General features: G+C 44.5%; 1 protein-coding gene across 1 annotated transcript in view; it reads left to right on the top strand.

The window, feature by feature from the left end:
- Nucleotides 1–1581: 1581 nt before the first annotated feature.
- Nucleotides 1582–19174, top strand: part of LOC148037473 (uncharacterized) — a 34220-nt gene continuing 16627 nt past the window's right edge. Inside the window, exon 1 of the mRNA XM_087676433.1 lies at nt 1582–2258. Coding sequence (XP_087532559.1) covers nt 1808–2258 — 451 coding nt within the window. The 5' untranslated portion in view covers nt 1582–1807. The remainder of the gene's footprint in view (nt 2259–19174) is intronic.

Raw genomic sequence — 19174 nt, 5'->3', positions numbered from 1 at the left:
ATATTGAAAAACATTTGATAGTAAAGAGCTCTAGGCTATGGTTAAGGGCAAAGTGGTTAGGGAAGTTTCTAGGGAGATTGTTGATGGCACACATTTGCAAGCACAAATTTTGTGTAGAGTGAGCCATTCAAAATGGCACACATATTGGGAGCATTTCCATACTTTCTATTAGATAATAAGGAAATGATTATTCTCCATACTCCTCTAGATTGTTCAATTGTCATGAGTGAATACTTAGTCCAAGTTCATAAAACTCGCTCTTTTGTTGGCTAGAAGGTTTAGAAAAGCTATGATCTTAGCATATGAAGAGCTCGCATATAGCATATGGAGAAGATAGTCATGAAATAACTTTTAAAATAGGAATTATGAACTCTTTTAAGTAGAAAAATGATGACAACAAACGTTCGAAACATGTTTGCTACACATTTTGTACATAAGAACAATTGACTTAACCATAATAACTTTTTATTTGAAAATAGTTCCTTCATTAAAACTCTCAAGGCTTTCCAACACCAACACAATTACCTTCCCCCTTGGAAACTCTTGAGCTCAAATAAAACAAACACTATTTTCTTTCCCTCGAGGCCTAGCAATATATATTAGGGAAATTGAAGTCAAAAAGGATTTGGCTAGGGTCATGAAATCAATAGCCTAGCAAAAAATCCATAACTTTGTACACGAAGCTATTTTTATTAGTAATATGAACATCTTTTCATGTCTAAATTTTCTTCGGGATTCAAAACTTAGAAATACCTCCCAATGATAGTTCAATTGTCAAGACATCTACCTAAGCAAGAGTAGGTCAAGGGTTCACTTCCTAACAGACCAAACGATTTTGTGGTCCCTTTACCCTCGAGAGTGTAGACATTGGGGTGACGCAAATCAAATATTTTGAAAAAAGAAAACTTGAGGTGGGGGGGGGGGGGGGCAATCCAGGATACAAACAAGTGACAACTCAAAGCTAGGTTGAGGGCTCAAATCATACGATCAAGTGGCTTTTGAGGCTAGTCACGCACCAACTGGCAGAAGTCCACTTTGCAAGTGTTAATCAATGAAAGTACTCTCTAAGGGTTGGACGTCCACAGTTCTTTACACATTGAAGAAGACATGGCCTATTATTTACCTACTAAATAGGTGAACTGTCCACCCGCTTTTGGATGGGGAGTCTCCACCGCTTAGTTTGTAACGTGACAAATAAGGGCTTTTACATTTGTAGCCAATCAAAAAAGTAAAAAATATAAATTTTTAATATTTTCATAAAACATTTCTTTTTTGTGTGTAAAAACATTGCACCATGTCTGCGCCTGGTTTCAAAAATTGCATGTCCACACTCTAGGCCGGGGTTTGTCATATGTCGTTTGGTGTGTAACCAGTTTGAAATATTTCAATATTGTGCCCATGGCTGTGCCTAGTTTCAAAAATTGCATGTCCACACACTGTCATCTGTCGTTTCGTGTGTAACCAGCCCGAAATATTTCAAAATTGACATGTTACAAGAGACATTTTTTTGTTTTATTTATTTAATTTTCCAATTTTTCATGAAGATACGAGTACATAACCGCGAAAATATATGTATGGTTGAAGCGCCACGTCACCAGCGTGCTGGGTTCCGGTCTGTATCCTCGCTCGTCTGTTGTCTGTCGAGGCCAGCACCATAGTCGCCATCCTCACCTTCATCATTCATCATCTTCATCAGGAGTTTGAATTCGTCATCTTTCGCAGGAGTCTGAATTCATCCGGATTGTCCCCCTGACAGGTAAAAATCACATCGTTTCCTGTCCTTGCAGTAATCTCATCATACGGCCACATGATGGCAGCTCTCCGCAGCCTCACAAGAAGAAGGGCCCATCACCCTTGCCTGCTGCCCTGGCGCCTCCGCCATAGCCACACCCGAAGCCTCTGGGAAGAGCTCCTCGGCCGCAAGATCGAGCCGTCCGCCGCCAAGAAGCTCGAAGATGCCTTCCTGGAGTACAGAGTCCGAAAGGCCGTCCCCTCCTGGCTTCCATTCTTTCCCAATGGTTCCTTCTGGATCCCTTCCTCTGAGGAGACCATCAAGAACCTTGAGGTCCTTGCTGAGCACATCCGTGTCTCGAAGCCCTCGCACAAAGACCGTAAATTCAAACCGCCTCCAGACAGCGGGGGCCTGTCAAAGGTCGCCGAATGGTCTGTAATACAGAAGACTGATAAGCTTCTCTCCGGCCGGAGCTTGTCAGATGTCAAGGGTTCTGATTCTGTGCTCTATGCATTGGGACCGAAAGGTATTTCACGCATCATGTCTGTAGATTTGCAATCCTTTCATTTCATATGCAAAGATAATTGTGCGAGGAATGCTAATGCTATTCTCTGATTATTGGCAAGGGTATGCCACCAATGTAAACATTGGCTCTGTTGTGTTCTGTGAAGCCTATTTGTGAATTGTCAGTGTTGATGGACATGCTAGACCTCTTCTTTGTCATAGATGGTATGTGTGTTGTCCAGGACAAGAAGTATCAGCTAAATAAAAACTCAAACGTAGATGTTGGATTTTGTTATAAGAGGACATGTTGAAGGATCTTCTTGCCATATTCCCATCAATCATCAATCTTTTATGCAGATCATGGGGCACAGAGGCCAATATTATACATTCAAGAATGCATTGTTTTAAGGTCTTACAAAATCCAAGTTATAAAAAAATCTACATAGCTCAATTGTTTGACTGATAGTAAGCTTAGATGTAATACATAATAATTTGTATCATAGCTGTAAGTGGCTTAAAGAATTATATTTTTTGTGCAAAACTACCACTAAGTTGGTTTGGGTGCATTTTCCTTTTGGGAGATGTCACCTTGTTTGCCTCTATATGGTAGAAGTGCCGCTATTCTTGATAGATCCTTATCAAGACAAACAAAAAAATTCTCCAAGCTACAAAGAGTGATTACCATCATTTTTCCCTACCTTTCACTAGACTGCCAAAGTGTCCCTGTATGTGACCTCCAACTAGGAGCCAATCTTGCTTTCTATACTAACAGGTCTGGATGCACCTAGAAGTCAATCCTAGCTCGAGGATTTTAATCTGCCAAAGTTTGGTCAATGTGTAAGGGAAATCTCTCTCTAGGTCCTTTGCAACTAAGACAAGAAGGATAACAAGGGCAAGAAGAAGATGTCATCCTCTAAAGCTTTGGGACAACAAGAAACTTCCAAAAGAGCAACCATCGCAGCCTCAAGATACTCCTAAAGTTGGTGATGAGTAAAAGCAATTAGTGCCAGTGGAGCAAGACATGGAAATACAAGGCCATAGCAAGGCATGCATGCAAGTATGGGGCATGTGGGGTACTTTGGTGGTGGTACATTATTCCGTGCTATGGTTGGTTAAGGACCGTGTATGGGGATGTATGGTACAAATCCTCATGGTATGCAGTAACCAATGCTTGGAATGCAAGGTCCAATGTATCTAGGTATGGTAGTGGAATGCAATATCCCATGCATGGTAGCATTTGCATGATGCTCCGGGCACAAAGTGGCATGTACGGTAATGCATCTGCACCCCTTTGTATGTATGGGGCTCAAGGAATGAATGTTGGTCATGAAAATGCTTCATATGGTGTTTTTTATAATGCAAATACAACAAATGCACCCTTTTTGTAGCTGCTAGTTTATGATAACATGACTCGAAAAGCGCTAGCAAAGGTGGTGAAGTTTGAGCCCTTTAGTGGTGCACGAGATAGATTGGAAGCTTTGACTTTCATTCAATATTTTGATGTGGTCTATTTGGGAGGCAACTTTATCGAATCCTCTCTCTCTCTCTCTCTCTCTCTCGCCCCCCCTCCCCCTTCCTCTCCCTCTCTCAGTTTCTTTTAAATTTGGAAATTGGCACATGGTATCTTTAATGATTCACCTAAAAGTTGTTTGAAAGATGTTTGCAAGATTAGTAATTTTTTCATAATTCATTAAAATATGTTAACAAATTAGAGTCACATATGATTTAAGTCTAGGGTTCAAAACATACTTTCATATACGTTGGCATTTGACGTTTGATTCACACATGGAGAAACAATGGTTGTGACTAGGAGTGCTGGTATCTCCCAGGCTCAGGGGTGAGTGTGTTTGGTTGTATTGCTGGGAGGTGAGCGTAATGTCTTGTCCCTTATATTCATGGATATGGCTTGTATCGTGTCTCGTGTTCAGGTTGCATCTTGGGTGGCGTTATAACATTTGTTGGAACATTCTTTGACGAGATGATTGCCTTTTCAAAGAATGAGGCATAGCATAGAAAGCACTTGGATATGGTATTTAATGAGCTGCATAAGCAGTAATTAGCGATTAATGACTAGAAAAGTGGGTTCTTTTTGCATGATATTCACTTTCTTGGGCATATTGTGCTAGTTGATAGGGTACACATGGATCTTGCAAAGGCTGAGGCTATATGCTCATGGCCACATTTGAGAAATGTACATGAGTTTCACAATTTTATGGGCCTAAGTTCCTATTATAGGAAGTATGTGTGCAACGTTTTTGAAATTGCATCTCCATTGCATGCTTTGTAGAAGAAGGATTTGCCATTTAATGGCAATGGAAATTTCAGCTTTTAAGAAGTTAAAGGAAAAGATGACTCGAGATTCTGTGCATGTATTGCTTGATCTCAGGGTGTCACTCGTTGTTTAGTATAATGCTTGTGGAAACAACATTGGGGCTATATTAATGTAGAATGGCCAAGTGGTGGCATATAAAAGTCTTGTTCTCCATTAGATATTGTGCTATTTTTTGACTCAGATGAAGTTGTCTAAGAAGCATATGAGATGAACAAAATTTTTATCTACGTTTAACTTTCAGATTGTGCACATGGATGGGAAAAAGAATGTAGTGGCCGATACATTGTCTTGTAAGCCTTAGATTTTGGTTGTTAGTCTTGTTTATCATACTGAGTTGGATGCCATGAAGAATCGGCATGTGGTTGTTTTGGATTTTACCAATGAATATGATTAGCTTTGCAATGGCCAGAGGCATGAGCATTATGTGCTTAGAGATGGTTTTTTGATTATGCATTGGTGACTGTGTGCCTCAAAGCAATTGAGGCCAAAGGTGATGATTGAGAATCATGCTCCTCCTTATGTAGGGCATAGAGGTATAGATACTGCAGTTAATGTAACCAGCCTTCCTTTCGTGGATGGGTGGTAAATCCCTGATTACAACCTAATTACAACAACAAACAATAAATGCAAATCTGAAAATACAAATTTATCTAGTAATCTTGGACAATGCACACCCGATTGGCCCCAAAATTGATGTCCCTTTTGGTATTTCTTTAGCTTTATTAAAGAAAAAGTTGATTTAGAATGGGATTCTCCCAATCCCCTTCACAGTCCAAACTCCCCTTGCTGTCCAAAGTGACCAGCAAGTCTTCAATTTATTTTGCCCCTTGATTCGGGCACTTAATTGGTCTTCACCCACTTCATAGACAATGGAAATACCCCAAATTCAATGGCTGGCTAGTCCTCCACCTGAATTTAGTTGAAATTCATCTTCAGCCTTGTTGAATCTAAGTCTTGGAGCTTCCAATTTTTGGCACACTTCCCAAGGTTGTTGATAAACCCTAATTTCTACTGTAAATTAGGGTCTACAGTAGAGAAATTTGCAATTTCTCAACTTCCAAGGGTCCAAATACTGGGATCTTCGGAGCAAGGCTGTGAAATGGCTGGGAGATGAGAGAGAAAGCTGTAGAGAGAGAAAATTCAGAGTTTTGTCGCGAAGAATGATTGAAAATCAGTCAAATGCAGCTGCTGCCTTGCCATAACAGCTTGGAAATGCAAAGAACCGAAGAAAATCAGTCATTTACTGGTGTTGCCCTGTCTCAGTAGCCTGTAGATGCTGTCATCTGCTGTTGATTGGTCTTCTCTTGCCCTTAGCTGCCTCAGAAAGTCCTTCAATGGTTGCAAATCAGACCAGCAGCATCTCCTCCCTCTCTCTTGCAAGCTGAATACACTAAAAATGTCTCTCCAACCTCTAAAGACGTTTTTCAGTCTTGCATGGGCATTTTTGACAAGTGGGAGTATTTCCAAATGGTTTTTCTAGCATTATTCATAATTAAATATTAATTTTCAGTCTTTAAATACTAAAAATTAATCTAATAATTATTTCGGTGCCCTAAAAAATAATGACTGGATACTAATTTAATTAGTTAGGCAACTTCCATTCACGAGTGTCTCCGCACCATCTGTAACCATCAGATTGGCGTTAGGTACCATTAAACGCCACTTCTCTAGTGTCACCAATTGACACTTATGGTCAAATGAATGACCTAGGCCAATAACTCGCACTAGATACCACTAAGTACTTGTGTGGCATAACTTATAGTAACTTTTGCCTTTGACATCTTGTGATTTCTTTGGGTCCCGGGCTTGTAAATTTACTTTAACCCCAGTTGCACCTCACATGTGCAACATTTACTTAATCATGTGATTAAAAATTAATCCACATGTTAAGTGAGGTTTCAAAAATACATGTCCTCATGATAGTTAAGGCAGTGTAGTACTTTTTCTATTGGCTTGTTTTGAGACATGATATTGAGCAGTTTATACATACATAAATTGTATGTTAGAAATTTAATATGAGAGATAGAAGGTGCTAGGTTTATTGTAGCCCTTGCCTATTCTTGATAAGCTTTGGTAGAGCATTGTGATGGATTTTTCTTTGATTCCCTACGGGGAATGATGGAATATGGATTATCATTTGCAAGATTTAGTAAGCTAGTCCATTTTATTTCAGTGATGAAAAAGATATAGCTTAATCATACGGCACAATTATTTTTGCTACATGTATTTAAGTATCATGGCATGTCCAAGTTGATTGTTAGTGATCGAGATTGTGGATGACTAGTTTGTTTTGAAAGGGGCTATTTGAAATCATGGGTACTATTCTGAAATTTTCTTTATCCTTCTGTCCATAGACAGATGGCTAGTTTGAAAGATTCCTAAGTTCTAGATTTCTTGAGATGCTATGTGTGAGAGCACAAGACAATGGGAGTTGTCATGAGGACATGAAACTTTGATGCTTTGCTTAGCATTTGATTAAAAGTTCATCAAATGTGCAAATGTGGCTTGCACATGCAAGTTGCAAGTTAATTATTTTACAATGTGGGACCCAAGACCCTGAGATGTTAGTTGGAACTTGGTGCCAAAGGCAAGTTGTAATAAGTTATGCTTGACAGGTAGTACTAGGTGGGTGCTCAATGTTAGAACTTGGCATAGAACATTTAATTAGCCACTAGTGTAAGTGGCGACACTAGGGGATTGGCATTAATTAATTAATTATTGTCGGTTTTGGGCTAATGAGTGCTTAGGATCACTTGGTGTTGAGCAAAAAAATGCATTACATGCTAATTAGCCTCTTAAACAACCCCAAAACATGCTTAATTAATAAAAAACCCTAAAACAGGGAGTGGTTTGAGAGAGTTTTTGTATAAACTCTAATTTGGGAGGGTCCATCCACATCTATAAATAGATAGGTTGCCTACCATTCTGCCTATCCTTTTGTGCAGGTTTTTCACTCTACCGTGGAGATTTCAACCATTGACCCCCTACCATCTGCTGTCCAGCCATCACCTACTGTACAGCCCATCACTATCCAGCCCTAGGTGGCATGTTTCCAGCCATCGCCCTATTGTTTGGATGTCTATGTTTGTTGCATCATCATAGCACTTGATGATTAATCAGCTTGCGTTTTCAGCATTTGATGCCAGGTGACAGGTTGTTGCCATCTCTCCCACCATGCGATTGCTGTAGTACCTGCATTTTTGCTGTCCAATAGGGCGTGTACATCAGTAAACACCTCTCTTATTGTCGCTTGATAGTTCTCTGTCTTAGGTGATCAGCTTTCAGCCTTCTTTGGTGGTCACTATTGTGTTTACGAGATTTCAGCCTCCGACTATTTGTGTTTTGGTGATCAGCCTGCTGCCCTTCATTATTCAGTACTCTCTCATCTCTAACTGGTGATTACAGCACTCTGGATCCGTCTCTAGTGGTGGACGTCTCTCTTTGACACTTTGCGCTCTACCCTCAAGCTATGAGAGCATGCACTAGCGATGGAGAGAGAAACAAGACAGTGACAATGAGTGAGCTGAAGCAACAGAGCAGAGTGTACTTGCTGAAATGAAAAGATAGAGTGAAGATACTTCCATCAACTAACTAGAATTAGGCTAACTTACTCTAGTCCCTAGTGTCACTACTTTAAATGTCGAGACACCAGGTACATACACACAAAATTGACGCTTATTAAAGTGCCCACACCACATGAATTACATGGGCATTGTCATTAATTGGCCAATTCTAACACCTCCCTTGCAATGTCAATGTAATTAAATACAAGGATGATCAATCACCAAATGGTAATGAGTTTAAGGACTTTTGAAAAGCCTCAAAAATCTTGTGTGGTAATGCCTTGGTGAAAATGTCTGCAATATTTTTTTGCGTGGGTTTATACATCAAGTAGATCTCTCTTGCATAGCATCTCTCTCTGACATAATGGTAATGCATCTCAATGTGTTTCGTGTAAGTATGAAACATAGGATGTCATGCTACTACAATAGCACTCTGATTATTAGGAAGAATGGGCGTAGGACCCTCCAATGGTAAATGTAGATTAGCCAACAATTTGTGTAGCCATACACATTCCATTGTTGCCATGAAGGCTGCCCTATACTCAACCTCACAAGACGAGGTCGCCACGGTAGGTTGTTTCTTGCTTAGCCATGAAATGCATGAGCGGCCTAGAAAGAAACAATGTCCACTAGTAGATTGCCTAGTGTCTGCATCACCATTCCAATGTGAATCATTGTAAGCGTGTAAATGCAAGTCTTCCCCTCTGGAAATAATTATGAATGTGATTGAGTACCTTCCAAATATCTAAAGATCCACTTAATAGCTTGCCAATGCTTGGTCTATGGGCTATGCATATACTTGCTTACTTGAGATACTGCATATTGAATGTCAAGGCGCGTGTTGCAAAGATAAACAAGATAGCCAATTGGTTGATTGTAAATTGTAACATTAAACATCTCTTCACCTTCATGCATAGACAGCTTTAAGCCTGGCTCCATGGTAGTGCAGATAGGTTTACAATCTTGCATGTTAGACCTATATAACAGCTTGTCCACATATTGTGACTGTGACATGATGATGCCATGTTGATTTTGGGTGAATTGAATCCCCAAATAGTAGTGTAGGCAGCCTATATTTGACATACCAAATGCATGCTTCAATTCAGCCTTGAAGGCAGAGCGAGCGTAAGATGGCGCCCTAGGCACTGATTTTGGTGCAGGAAGTGGGGTAGTAGTGTAGGAGATGGGCTTAGATGGCAGAGTTGTAAGCAGAGGTGGAGTGGCTCGGCAAAGTGGCAGCGCATTGGCAAGGAAGGCGCCATTGGTGGTGCAGGAGCTACAAGATTGGTGGTAGCATTGTAGGTTGCTCTTCTAGGTGGAAAGGGCTAGCGGTGGGTGGAAGACCAGGCCAGTGTGTAGTGCGCAGGGTTGAAGGCAGTGCAATTGGGGGCTACTCCAATATAGAGAGCATAGCACGCTGACTTGGTAGGGAGGGTTGGCTTTCTTGGCGGGTGGAGTTGGTGCAGGTGGTGGATTTGGTGGTTGGTTGACTAGTTGTGCAAGGAGGAACAACTAATGGTTTTAGTGGTGGTGGCATTGCCTGGCCGGCAACAATGAATAAAGCTAGGTAGTAGCTAGTCTTCAAGTGACTAAACTCTTTCTTGCATAGAGCACGAGTAGAAGCTAGTGGTAGTATGACCTTGGGTAGAGCGGCATAGGTTGGCGGTGGTTGAATGAAACATGCACGGGAGCTGCTTTGATACCAAATGTGAGAAAACGCACCAGCTATGGAGAGGAGAGAAACAAGACAATGACAGTGAGTGAGCTAAAGCAAGAGAGTAGAGTGTATTTGCTGAGTTGAAAATATAAAGTGAAGTACAACCTAAGTTAGGTCAAGGGTTTAACCTAACCAGCCCTCCACCAACTAACTAGAGTTAGGCTAACTTATTTTAGTCTCTAGTGTCACTACTTTAATGTCAAGACACTAGCTAGGTACACACACTCAAAATCAACACTTATTAAAGTGTCCACACCACATGAAATACATGGGCACTGCCCAAAATTGGCAAATTCCAACACAGCAGTTTGAACACTCTTACATTCTTTTATTGCATTGATTCATTTACTTCAGAGTTCTTCTCCTCTCTCTTTGTTTGTGTTTGTGTTTTTGCGTTTTGAGTGTTACGTTTTGCGTTTAGGGTTTGAGATTTGCATGCCACTGTTTGTGTTTTTGTGTTTTAGTCATGGTCATACATTGTATGTTTCCTCAATGCAAACCTCAACAGTTTCTTCACATGGTATTAGAGCCGTTGCTCTTGTAAAGAGTATCTAGCGGATATTGTGGAGGTTTGGTTTTGTGCGAGGCACATGAACGACTCATAATTGAATCACAATATCTTAGACACCTCTGTCTGGGGACCCATGATGTCTTATCAGGCAACTTCATTATTGGAGGCCCTAAGGAGGCATTATGGACTTGGTGAGGAAGACAACACCCACCTTCACCTTTATCTTATTTGTTTTCTTCTATTTCAGATTTTAGTCTTATGATAGAGGAGGGGTTTGAAGAGTACTTGTGCATCACATATAGTCAAGCTTACACCCCTCCTATCAGCTTTGCTACACCATTTGGGCCAGTTGGTGAGGTTGTCCACCTCTCCAAACATGGAGGACATACGACATTTGGGATGATTGGCGACCCATCTTCTTCATCTCAGGCAAGTCTAGTGTCAGGGGTGAAGAAATTGTTAGCCTGCTCTTCATCAGTCTCAGTCTGTCATCTCTTGGTTGTGAGCTCCTGTCAGAGTCTGACAGGAGACAGAGGAGCTCTGTCAGCTTATTTTGTGGCTGCCCTGGTTAGCCAGCAGCCTTGGGTGTCATACAGCCCAAACTGGGCTGTTTTTTGTCCAGACTGCCCATTTTCTGGGCAGTTGGCCAGATCTGGCCAAAGTCGGCCAGATCTGGCTGGTCGGCCAAATCTGGCCAGGTCGGCCAGTTTGGCTGGTCGGCCAGTTTGCTGGCCTGGGGGCTATTTATATCAGCCCCCCCAGTCAGTCCAGCATTATGCTCTGCAGGTACAGCACTGCTCCCGTCGCCTCCGTCTCCGGCATTGGTGCTACCACTGCTTCCAGTCTGTCCTGGTTCCCTCACTGACGCTCCGGGCTGCGTGCAGGGACTGTTCTGTCCATTTCAGTGTATTCAGCATTCATCTCAGTCAGTGCAGACTTTCTTCCTTCATTCTCTACTTTCTCTCTCCTCTCCTCTGTGTTCGTGTTCTTCTTCCGTTGCGCACTCTCACATGGTATCATCGCCTGATTGAGAGCACGGAGGACATACCCTCAGGAGTGAGATACCCTGCTGCTGCTGCTGCTGCTGCTGCCAACAGATCAACCACAGCCAGGCGACTGCTACAAAAGGCTGTTCAGCCTGCGTTTTGCTGCCCATGCTGACTGCAGACACTGCCACGTCATCCAGCGACGCAGCAACCCTGCGTTTTCCACCAGGCTGCCTCTCCTGCTGCTGGGCGGCCTCCCTACAGGCTGCGTTTTGCTGTTCTGTAGGTCGCTTCCACCTCAGGCGGCCCTTTTCCTGCTGGAGACCTCTGTCCATTTCAGTGTATTCAGCATTCGGTGGTTGGTGACCACATTGCTGGTCTTATTTCGACAGCGGCACAACTTTCTTTGGTATTTTGCAGATTGGAAGATGTCTTACCAATTTTCAGGTTTTGAAGACTCAGAGGATGAGCTTCTCTCTCATCATTCCTCTGAGCGGAGGCGGGATTATCGTGAAGTTCGACATCGGGAAGAACCTCCTCGCACTCGTCCTTCTTCAGTCCATGCATCTCAGAGGGTCCCATCTACTGCAAAGGTTTCTTCAGTGAAGACTGCTTCAGATGTGCGGATGCCTTCCTTGATTCCCTCTATACAGGTGCCGATTCTCCCTTCCTTTTCGAAGGAAGATAAGTTGGATGGTTCCAACTACTCCCTATGGTCATGCAAGGTGGCTTGCATCCTTGATACCTTTGACCTTTGGGAGCTTGTTTCTTCGCCCATCGACCGACCCCCTGTGGATTCGTCCGATGGCACCTCTATGGACCGTGCAGCCTTATGGGATAGGCTCAACTCTCGAGCCCGTTCCTTTCTTTTTATGAGTCTCCATGATTCTGTTCTTGTACATGTTCACAGGTTACAGACCGCGGCGGAAGTGTGGACAAAGCTTGCGTCTTTGTATCGGCACAAGACATTTGCTCACAAGATTTCCCTGGAGAAGAAGTTGCGGATGCTCAGTCTTGATGGTTCTTCTTCCATGAAGGAGCACATCATGAAGATGGAGGATATGCGAGGCGAGCTAGCCTCTCTTGGTCGTCTGATATCGTCTGAGGATATGGCGATGATTTTGTTGACTCAGCTGCCATCACCCCGTTATGATGTCTTCTACACCAGCCTCATCACTTCGAGGACCCGTGAGACACTCCTATGGGAGGAGCTTTCCCCGCTTGTCTTGGAGCATGACGAGCGACTCAAAGAGGTGGGAGCCAGTGGCTCCACCAAGGTATTTACGGCCGGCACAGGTGGCGGCAAGAAGAAGAAACAAAAGCAGGAGAAGGCCAAGGACAAGAAGGAGGAGGACAAGAAGGATGCGAAGGAGAAGAAGCCCAAGCGTCCCCATTGTGGGAAGGGCACTCATCTCGAGGAGAAGTGTTGGCAGAAGTATCCCCATTTGAAGCCTAAGGAGAAGGACTCGAAGGCGGCCCCAGCCACAACAGAATCTGCGCTTGTGCATGTCTTTGTTGAGGAAGACACTGCCCTAGCTTCTACCACATAGGAGAAGCCTTGGCTCGTCGACAGTGGAGCATCTTCACATATGACCTTCCGACAGGATTGGCTTCAGGATCTTCGTTCCAGAGGGGGTACAGTCACCATTGGTGACAATTCTACAGTTCTTGTTCGAGGCGTGGGGACTTTACCTATGTTTTCTGACAGGCGGTCTTCCTCCGCCAAAGTTCTCTGTCCCTGATTTGGGTTTTAACCTATTATCTGTGCATGGCCTTACTCAGTTAGGTACCCGAGTCATTTTTACACAGGATGCAGTCACAGTGGAGGATGCTTTTACAAGTGATGCTCTTTGGACAGGTACACAGGAGGGTGGGCTTTATACGCTCACAGCCTTGGCTGCGCGGACTTTCCATGAGCTTGGGCTGCTTTGGCATGCTCGGTATGGTCATTTGAACCTCGATTCTCTTCGTCGGGCTTCTCGGAGGAAGATGGTGGAGGGACTTCGTGATTTCCCTCCTCTTCACACTTTGTGCCCTAGCTGCTTGAGGGGCAAGCAGCACCGGTAGCCTCACCCGCAGGTTGCTTCTAGGCGGGCTACTTCTCCGCTTGAGTTGGTTCATACCGACCTTTGCGGACCTATGGGCACGGCCTCCCTTGGGAAGGCCAAGTATTTGATGCTGATTGTGGACGACTTTAGTCGTTATATGTGGCCTTATTTCTTGGAGTACAAGAGCGAGGCGTACTCCCGTTTCTGTGAGTGGCAGGTGTTTGTGGAGACCCAAACAACTTCCAAGGTTCGTGGTGTTCGAGCTGATCACGGTGGCGAGTTTACTTCTCACCTTTTCTCTCAGTTTTGCAGGGATCATGGTATTCGGGTGGAGTATTCCCATCCGAACACACCATCAGAGAATGGTGTGGTGGAGCGTGCGAATCGGACCATGATTGAAATGGCCCGATCTATGCTGGAGCATAGGAGTCTTCCTCATTTCCTTTGGGGTGAGGCGGTGGCTACAGCGGTGCATATTCGCAACCGCTCTCCGACTTCGGCGTTACTGGACATGACTCCGTATGAGGCCTTCTTTGGGAAGAAGCCTTCCGTGTCCCATTTTCGCATCTTTGGGTGCGATGCTTTTGTCCATGTGGACAAGAAGAAGAGGAAGACGAAGTTTGACTCTAAGTCGCGAAAGCTTATCTTCGTTGGTTATAGTACGACCACGAAGGGATATCGGCTCTATGACCCGACGACGCGGACGATTGAGGTGAGCAGGGATGTGATCTTTGATGAGACTTCGGCCTCTGAGGATCCGATTGATGGTTCTATTACAAATGTTTCTTCATCATCGACGGACACCACCCCCCCCCCCCCCCCCCCCCCCCCCCCCCACCTTCTCTCCCTTCCCTTTCTTCCAGGATGCCCCTTAGCACCCCCCCTATTCCTTCTCCTTCGGCTTCCCTTTCCCCTTTGGTGGATGTGCCTTCGTCTACTACGAGCTCTTCTACCGCCACTTCGGGATCTTCACGGGATATACAGCCTTCTTCAGATGCGGAGGATCTACCTTCACTCGGTGAGGGGGAGTCCCTCTCCGATTTGGGTGCTTTACAGGTTTCGGAGACCCCCCGGTCTCCCTCACAGCCGCAGGAGTCTCTCAGGATTCCTTTATGGTATCGCTGGCTCATGCAGGATTCAGGTGTTACTCACTTTCCTGCTTCTTCTTCAGGTCCACGTCGAGCAGCCCGTTTACAGGCCCAGCGGGACAGTTCACTATGTGTGAACTATGCTCTTATGTCACAGATTCTTTAGGATTCCGAGCCTTCCACTGTGGAGGAGGCTCTTGCACAGGATATTTGGAGACAGGCTATGCAGGGCGAGCTCGATTCCATCGAGCGAAACCATACGTGGGAGCTTGTTCCGCGTCCCGCGAAACGGAAGGTGATTGGTGTGAAATGGGTCTTTAAGACCAAGTATCTTGCAGATGGCTCCTTGGACAAGCATAAGGCTAGGCTTGTTGCCAAGGGTTTTGCACAGCGTGCAGGGTTGGATTACTTTGAGACTTTTGCTCCTACAGCCAGGATGTCTACCATCCGAGTTCTTTTGGCTCTTGCTGCTCACCACCGTTGGCCTGTCTACCAGATGGACGTCAAGTCTGCTTTTCTGAATGGCGTTCTTGAGGAGGAGATTTATGTTTCACAGCCTCCTGGTTTTCTTGTGCAGGGAAATGAGGATCATGTCTACAGGCTGTGGAAGGCTCTTTATGGCCTAAAGCAGGCTCCTCGTGCTTGGTACCCGCAGATTGACCGCTTCTTTCTACAGAGTGGCTTTGCGCGCTCCGCTTATGATCCCAACCTCTACTTACGGGTTGTGGATTCTCTTTCGGTGTTCCTTATCTTGTATGTGGATGATCTTATCATTACAGGGAGCGACACTCAGCAGGTGGAGCATACACGGTCCATTCTTCAGCAGGAGTTTGACATGACGGATCTAGGGATCCTTCACTTCTTTCTAGGTCTGGAGATCTATTAGATGGCACAGGGCATTTTTATCTCGCAGCACAGGTATATCTCCGAGCTTCTTTCGGAGTTTGATATGGCTGAGTGTCGGCCTATCTCATGCCCCATGGACCCCGAGTCCAAGCTTTTGACAGCTGGAGTTCCTCTTCCCGATCCCACCCGTTACAGGTGCCTTGTCGGCTCTCTTATCTGGCTGCTTCATACTCGGCCGGATATCTCTTTTGTGGTGGCTTTATTGTCTTCTTTTATGCAGACTCCTACCCAGGATCACTGGCAGGTGGCCTTGTGAGTTCTTCGCTATTTGCAAGGGACTCGTTCCTTCGGGATCATGTATGGAGAAGGGATTACCCTTTCTGGATGGAGTGATTCTGATTGGGCAAGTGATGTGGATTCGAGACGATCCACTACAGGTTATGCTTTCACCCTTGGATCTGGTGCTGTCTCTTGGAGCAGCAAGAAGCAGCCTACTGTGGCACTTTCTTCTACAGAGGCTGAGTATCCGGCCCTATGTTCGACCGCTATGGAGGCAGTTTGGCTCCGTCGCTTACTCGCGGAGATTGGCTTTTCCCCGACCGGACCTACGGAGCTGCGCATGGATAACCAGAGTGCTCTTGCTCTGGCCAAGAACCCGGTGTTTCATGCTCGCACAAAGCACATTGAGGTTCAGTATCACTATGTTCGAGAGCGGATCGTGGATTCGGAGCTGGTGGTGGTCTATTGTCCTACGGCGGCCAATGCAGCTGATCTCTTTACGAAGCCTTTGCCTCAGGCTTCTTTGCTTCATCACATGCGGTTCTTGGGTCTTCAGACTCTCCCAGGAGTTGAGAGGGGGTGTTAGCCTGCTCTTCATCAGTCTCAGTCTGTCATCTCCTGGTTGTGAGCTCCTGTCAGAGTCTGACAGGAGACAGAGGAGCTCTGTCAGCTTATTTTGTGGCTGCCCTGGTTAGCCAGCAGCCTTGGGTGTCATACAGCCCAAACTGGGCTGTTTTTTGTCCAGACTGCCCATTTTCTGGGCAGTCGGCCAGATCTGGCTGGTCGGCCAAATCTGGCCAGGTTGGCCAGTTTGGCTGGTCGGCCAGTTTGCTGGCCTGGGGGCTATTTATATCAGCCCCCCCAGTCAGTCTAGCATTATGCTCTGCAGGTACAGCACTGCTCCTGTCGCCTCCGTCTCCGGCATTGGTGCTGCCACTGCTTCCAGTCTGTCCTGGTTCCCTCACTGACGCTCCGGGCTGCGTGCAGGGACTGTTCTGTCCATTTCAGTGTATTCAGCATTCATCTCAGTTAGTGCAGATTTTTTTCCTTCATTCTCTGCTTTCTCTCTCCTCTCCTCTGTGTTCGTGTTCTTCTTCCGTTGCGCACTCTCACAGAAATACCCTAATGCAGAAACATTAATAAAAGTGTATGACAGCATAAACTCAAAAGAACTTAGTTAGGGTTAGGGTAACTTAGAGACAATGAACATAGTGGAATCTATATAAATGATTGAGTAATGAATATACAATGCTCATGCAGCAAACAAGCCGTGTAGGAATGAGAATTGTACCATGAACTCTTGTGTCTCGAGAACCGAGGTAGAGGTGCTGAGCGGGAGAATGTGTTGTACTCCTAATGGAGCTTGAAACCATCAAAGGCAGCGTGTGAGAGTTGATCATCAGTAAATGTAGCTATGGAAGCTAGATTTGATGCAGAAAGGCAATGAGGAGAGAGAAAGATTGAAAACGCAGGTACCTGAGGAGAGAGAAAAATTGGGTGACAACTGAAAATTGATAATGCAAATGCTGATGTGGTCCTCCCAGCCAAGCGACATAAAAAACAAGGTGATATGTTGCCAGTAGTAGAAAGTGGTCATGAAGCAGTCGCCAACTATGGAGAGGGGTCATAGGCAACAAACATAGCAACTGTGTGGCTAGATCAGCTAGGTGATGGTTGGAAAGTGAGAGAATAGTAGGGTGGAGGCTAGAAATAGGTGCCAGTCTGATGTAGACAGTAATGGGCAGCTTCGGATGAGATGTTCTCCATGAATAGGGTGTGAGTAGTGAAGCTAGAGGGCTTGAAACTTGCAAAAAGGAGATTGGACAATGGAGGGTAGCATACCTATTTAAAGAAAGTTTCGAAACCTCATATCGCCACCGTTTTAAAACTCTCTTGAATCATGCATCAATTTAGGGTTTTCATTAATTAAGCATTTTTGGGACTGGTTAAGTGGCTAATTCAGCACGTAATACTTATGTTAGCTCAATACGCTCTCTTAGGCCCAAAAATTGAGCTACAAAGGAAGGCCAACTCAAGATTTTGAGTGTTTTTGTTTTAATGTGTTTATACTCCAAGGCATCCACCCCAAAATAGCCAGTGCATCGGACAAAAGGTGTATGGTGGCTACTTAATGGCCTACCAAGACTACAAAGGCAATGGTTATCTTACCAAGGGTGTCTAAGTGGTCTCTCTAGAGAGGCCAAACATCAGACAAGGATGCACGTCAGCTACCCAATGGCCTACCAAGTTCTGCAAAGGCGGATGGAACCATAGTGAACTTTTTTTTGGGGTGTTTGGTTTATAATGATTGTTTAAAAAAAAGGGGTGCTGGTGGTCGAAGAAGTAATAGATAGGAGACAAGTTTCTAAACCCAAAGGTATTCATAAAATAAATAGGCTATCCCTACCATTATTAGACATTGATGGCGAAGGAATAGGCTAGTGGATTGTGTAGCAAATATAGGGGGGTATATGGAGAGGCAAAAAAGATGCATGGAGAGTAAGATAGTAAGGCTAAGCAAGCAATGGAGAATGCCTTGGAGACTACCATGTGCAATGCCACGAATATGATGGATCTAGAGTGGATTACTTAGAAAGACCGAAAAGGGATAAATGCATACATATGCATATTCAGAGAATAGAATGTCAATGTACTAGAGTTATGCAAGAGGCAATGCAAGTGTGATCATGCTCATGTAAAATGCTATGTAATGGTACCACTTGGATAGTGCTATTGCAGGAAAATTGTTCACTTGTCCAAGCGCACTTTTACAATCATGTCATCCTGATGATGCAGATGAAGATACAAAGTACAATATAAAATAATATCTGAAATAGAAGTTGTAAACAACATCCCATCACCATCAAGAGAAGAAAGCCCCCCCTCTTAAATAGGAAGGCAAAGCTAGAGGGAGGCACTCTCGACACATCAATGTGAAGAAGTAGAGAAGGATATATCCAAGCCGATGATGGGTAGAATATATTGCGACACTAGTAGATTTATTGCCTTGGTCAATATTTTTGCATAGTTATTGGAGGAAGGCCCAAACTCTAGGCGTATGATGCCTAGCTCAACTTGCTCTTTGGTAAAGTAAAAGTGGATTTCCACGTGCTGCATCCATGGTGTAGTGATCGGATTGTCCGCAAGGGCAATGGCACTCTAGTTGTTGCAGTAGACAACGGTGGGAGAGGTGCATGGAAAGTGTAGTGTTGCTAGTAAGCTCCTTAAGTAGATAGCCTCCGTGGTACCATAAAAAAGAGCTTGATACTCAATCTCGGCCGTGGAAAGTGCCATCGTCTATTGCTTATGGCTGGCTCAAGAGATGGGTGCCGTGGCCAAGGTAAAGAGGTTGCCGTTGTGGAAATGTTGGGTGTCAAGATCTTCTACCCAGTCAGTGTTAGTGTATCCCTATAAAACATAAACTAGATCCATAAGTTAGGCCATAAAAATATGTACACCACAAAGTACTATAAAAAGAAGTTCAATACTTAGCCGTGGCCATGGAAACTGCCACCATCTCCTGCTTACAGTTGGCCCTAGAGATGGGTGCCATGCCCAAGGTAAAGAG

This window comes from Lygodium microphyllum, chromosome 4, assembly GCF_053477565.2.
Source record: "Lygodium microphyllum isolate KBCC chromosome 4, Lygodium_microphyllum_v1.1.10, whole genome shotgun sequence".
Taxonomy (NCBI): Eukaryota; Viridiplantae; Streptophyta; class Polypodiopsida; order Schizaeales; family Lygodiaceae; genus Lygodium; species Lygodium microphyllum.
The sequence above is the reverse complement of the archived record's forward strand: the minus strand, read 5'-3'. Positions and strand labels throughout refer to the sequence as shown.